This window comes from Vigna radiata, unplaced genomic scaffold, assembly GCF_000741045.1.
Source record: "Vigna radiata var. radiata cultivar VC1973A unplaced genomic scaffold, Vradiata_ver6 scaffold_86, whole genome shotgun sequence".
Taxonomy (NCBI): domain Eukaryota; kingdom Viridiplantae; phylum Streptophyta; class Magnoliopsida; order Fabales; family Fabaceae; genus Vigna; species Vigna radiata.
The window spans coordinates 589369-594636 of record NW_014543269.1 but is presented as its reverse complement, the minus strand read 5'-3'; the positions used below and the strand labels follow the sequence as shown (position 1 = coordinate 594636).

The following is a 5268-nucleotide window of genomic DNA, read 5'->3' as shown; positions in this document are numbered from 1 at the left end:
ATATATATATAACTTAAAAAATATAAAAATATAAATTATATTTTTTATTTTTATTGATAAAAATATAAATTTTGTGATAAAAAAGTTGTTTTAAAAAATTAATTATTATTTTTTTATGTGAACAATTATTTTTATTAATATTTTATTATTAAATAAAGTTTTCTTGACAAGATGAAACAATTGAATTGAAATTAGAGAAGATGTAAGAGTAGATACAGTTCTCATAGTTAACTGATCTGTAACTGTTATCAGTTCAGTTTTAAAAACTGATCCATAAGATAGTATACTGAACTGTTACTAAAAATGGATCAGTTATTTTTAATACAATATAGTACAGTTAACTGCAGTAGTGACGTTATCTTTCCTTTGTTTGACTTTATACAAGTGATTTTGTGAATAGATCCCATTGTTTAAGCACTTGCGGATGTGCTATAATGTGGATGATCTGTAATTTGTTGCTTAGTTTATTTATTGTTGATATGCTTCACCTTTTGCATCCAAAAATGGCTTCCAGAAGTTGGATAAGATTAAAGATGCCAATAGACAAACTAATCAACATGAAGAACTCACGGAAAAGATGAGGGAGTCCAAAAGGTTAGTAGTTATGAATTTTATATTTATAATCTTCTCATCACTCACTGTAAACTTTATCTCTATGAACAAGATAATAAAACTTTGAATGGGAGGCAAATGCACACTATTGAAAATCACTTATTTACCCTTAGTTAATCAGTTACGATATTGACCTAAAACAGTCACATTGTACAGATGATTCCATGCTGGCAGTTGAAAATAAATATGTCGACAATTTTAATACATTTTAATTTTCAAAAAATAAAATGAATATATTTTATATCAAAGTATTTTTTATTTTACGCTTGTGTATAAATAAAAGAAAAGATAAATAATCTTTCCAGTTTTCCACAAACCAGCGTTTAAATACCACGTTTCAACTTAAATTGATTTATGATAAAGTTATACGCGAGGAATAAGTAAAAAAAAAAAAAATATTTATCTTTAAACAATTGAAACAGTATTTATTGAATTAAAAGTTATATTTTCACAATTCTCAATCTATATTTCTCTCCTATTATTCATTCAATATATTTTTAACATAACTTTTTTCTTAACAGCAGCATGGAGTTAATTGATATCATTTAATATAGTAATAACTAATAAAAAGTCTCCCATATATTAATTACTTGGTCGGTATGGTACCACAGACTATGTTTAAAAATTTAAAACGATTTTCATTTCCATCTTCTTGTACAGACCACGTTTCTTTTATATGAAGTTTGAGTATTAATTGCAATTATATAGCGAAAGAGGCATCCAACCACTTATTAAATTAAAACAATTTTATATGAATTGAGGACACACTATGTTCTTAGAGTAAAGTTAAGCGTATCTTAATCAAATCATACATGCTTTCCACTTCCAATATAGAATGATATCCGAGAATAGGAGATCATTTGTAAGAAACTTTTTTGTTCTCAACTTAATAAATTGATTAAATAAAATAATTGTAATGGTTTTGAATATAAGGTTGAGGTCAACTATTTAAACTATGACGAGTCGTTTAAAGTCTCACCGTTGTCTTAAAGTTCAAGTAGTGATCATCCATATCGTTTAGAAGTATTAACAAAAAACATTCTGATGTCATAAAGTTATTTCAATAATAACAATTGAAAATTAATAGTGTAATAAATACAGAAATTACATACATTTTTATCTTGTATTAATTAATTTTGGAATAAACTTTTAATTAATACCAACCTAATTATGATTAAAATACCAATTAACATGCTCTTATTTATGACTAACTGGTTTGCTTCTCGAATAATTGGTGTAAGTGAATACTCACTGGTCTAAATTAAGATTGACAGTCAATCAAACATTCATTCATTTAAATAACTATATAAATATGAGTTCAAATTTCATTTAATAAAAATGTTATTCCATAGATTTAAAAAGAATTGTCATTAATATGATAAAAAAATAAATAATAATTCTATTTATTATTATTCATATTATATTAGAAATCACGCATAAAAAAAATTGTTATCGATGACAATTGAATCATAATAATTGGTTTATTTAAAGATTATTCGCAAGATTATTAATTGTTGATAATTAATATGTGAATATTTATAAGATATTTATAGGTGTTCAAATTCTCAAGCTTAAAGTTTGAGCAATTTGATTGATCACTATTTTTAAGGATAAACAATTTTTATCGTTTTGTAAGATTTTATAAAGTTGAGTATAAAGATTGAATAATTTATGTATTTTTCTTAAGACTACAATGTTTAGTACTTTTAATCACAACTTTGTGTAAATTGTTTAGCATTTGTTTCTAAATGATGAACCATGATGTTTAATTTTTATTAATAAATATTAAAACATCATATTTAATGCTTGTTTTATAAAGATTAAAACTTAATTTTCAGTGGTTTTTTTATAAATATTGAAACACATTGTTTAATGTTTATTTATAAAGAATGAAACACAATATTTAATGCTTGGTTATACGGATTGAAACGTAATGTTTAATGTTTGTTTATAAAGATTGAAACATAATGATTAATACTTAATAAGAGATCTATTAGACACAGTCCAAACCTTGTCTTGCCTAGTTTTTTACAAAGTGCAGCATTTTTAGTTCAATAAGAAAATTCTCAAGCCATATGATCAGAGTGTAAGTCAAAACGAAGATGGTAATTCTTCCATGCAGCAACAATCTAAATAGGATAATGAATAATGAGTATGATGGCAATATTGGTATGCTAAGATATAAATAAAATCACACATTAGATAAAACAACAAGATATTAGATCAAATAAAAAATAGATATGAGATGGCCATGAGTTTATATATATATATAAGACCTTCAAAAAAAATTTGATCTAATACAGATAATATTTTACCAATGTGAAGATATATGTGTTGAACCTCTCCACATTGTAATAGCAAATAGAGGAAAGAAATCAGTTCTCCTCATCAAGAGAGAACTGATCAAGGGGTTCTGTATGTGGGGTTTCATTTTGAACATAACTTACCAATCCATCATAGGAAGTGACTGAGATATGATCTTGTTCTATGCATGACTTAAGAATCTCAAGGGCTAAATCCAAGTCTCCTTTCTCTTTCAGGTATTTAACACAAGGAACTAGAGTGAAAAGATCTGGTTTCGTTCCTGCTAGATTTGCCGAGACAGCTTTCTTTATTGCCTGAACTGCTTTTTCCATATCATTATCTGCACGATAGCCACATGCCAGTCGGTCCCAAGATCTTTCATCTAATGGCTTGCCACCATCCAAAAGCCTTTTGAGACAGGCCTCAGCCTTATCAACCTGACCCCATTTACAATAAGCACTGATCATTATAGTTGGAATTCTGGAATCAAAATTTCTATATTGAGATTCCCATTCTTCCAAAATCTTCTCTGCCCCCTCAATGTCACCCAGCTTTACTAAAGAGCTCAACATGAATACGTAACATGAGTTGCGGGAATTTTTAAGACTTTTCAAAACATTCCAAAGCCTGTAAACCTCATCCTTGTTCCCAATATGAGCATACATAGTTAGAATAGATTCATAAGCATGTCTCATGGTCTTGCCTTTGGCTAAATGCTCTGATTTCTTTAACATGGCCATGGCCTTCTCAATATTATGTACTTTCCTATAAGCATTTGCTGCACTACAATATGTATGCCAGTACACAGTTGCCACGGGATCAGCTTCCATTTGCATAAGTAACTTCTCCATCCCCTCTATGTCTGTGGCAGCCACATATGCATTTAACTGAAACGTATATGTTCGAGCATTAGAGATATCTTTCTCTTTCATTTCTCGCACCAACCTATCCAATTTTTCATATTTACCCATCTGACCATATAGTTTCAGCATCAGATTATAACACTCAGTTATATTCAGATCATGAAACTCCTTAATTTTCTTCATGACAGCCTCTGCTTTCTCCAGAGATTTATGCTCCACATAGCATCTTAAAAGTGCAGCATATGTCTTAAACCCAATTTTAGCGTCAGGGATACTTCTAAAATATCTATCAGCTTGTTCAAGACCATGGACTTTTGAAATTAGGCCGATCTGTATTGCAATGCCTCCTGGAGACAAGTCATGGTTCCTTTCATTACACATCCATTCCATCACCTGCAAAAAAACATATTTGTCACTCTAATTAAAAAAACTAAGTAACTAAAAGCATGTTTCCTTGATTTTAAAGGGGTCAAATACGATACAGCCCAATATATTGAAGAAGAAATAAGCACACGAGTATCCACGCAACATGGAATAGAATTCAGCAGAACTTGGAATAGAATTCTACCTCAATCAGCTTCTCTATATCACCAAAAACCAGAAAGACTAAAAGACTTAGGTTATGTCTGTGTATCTAATAGTAAGTGAAATAAAATAGAATAGAATAAAATCATCATTTCATTGTATGGAAAAACAAAACTAGATTAAAGTAATCATTTGGTCATTGTAATTGTTCTCATGAGATTTCAGTTCATATACCAAAAAAATGTAAACTTTAATCCTTCCACAATCTTGGTAGCGATTTAGCACTACCAAAACTTAACCTTTTATGATAGGAACTTAAAATTAATAGGACTAAAACAAAAATGGCAACAAGTATAGGAACCAAGTGAACAATTTAAATACAAAAAAAAAAAAAAATCATTAAGGGAGTAAAAGTGGGATTGAGTGGAATACATTTTAACAGGTTCAGATGCATTTCATTCAAACAATTCACCAAACAAAACCTCAAAACCAGGTGTCATTCTATTCCACCCCACCATTTCCTCAATCCAAACATAAGCTAAACACTCCATTGATCCATGAATATTATGCATTTAAAAATCCATGAATTTTTTTCATGAAAATGATGACTGTGTGAAATTACCTGAAGGGCTTGTGTGAAGCGACGAAATTGAGAGAGGCAACGAACGAGATCACGGAACTGAAATTCGGTGACTTCTCTGCCTTCTTCGACCCATTGGTCCAGAACAGGAACCACTGGACTCATAGGATCCCAAACCTTCAACACACGATTTTGAAGACTCTCCAACACGCTTGTCGTCGAGTGCATGCATATTCCAAGAGACCCAGAAACAGAAATGCCAAAATTTTTCACAAGTTTGTATCTTGACCGTATTAGCATCATGATTCTTCCCTCTCGTCGATCTTAACTCTACTCCCTTCACGCACTGCTACTTATCTTTCTCAGTACACTCGCAGAGAGAGG

The 5268-nt window shown here is 30.0% G+C and overlaps 1 protein-coding gene across 1 annotated transcript in view; it reads right to left on the bottom strand.

The window, feature by feature from the left end:
* Positions 1 to 2815: 2815 nt before the first annotated feature.
* Positions 2816 to 5268, bottom strand: part of LOC106754218 (pentatricopeptide repeat-containing protein At2g20710, mitochondrial) — a 9728-nt gene continuing 7275 nt past the window's right edge. Inside the window, exons 2-3 of the mRNA XM_014636219.2 lie at positions 4927 to 5268; positions 2816 to 4172 (exon numbers count right to left, since the gene is read on the bottom strand). Of these exons, the coding sequence (XP_014491705.1) occupies positions 2988 to 4172; positions 4927 to 5187 (1446 nt within the window). The 5' untranslated portion in view covers positions 5188 to 5268 and the 3' untranslated portion in view covers positions 2816 to 2987. The remainder of the gene's footprint in view (positions 4173 to 4926) is intronic.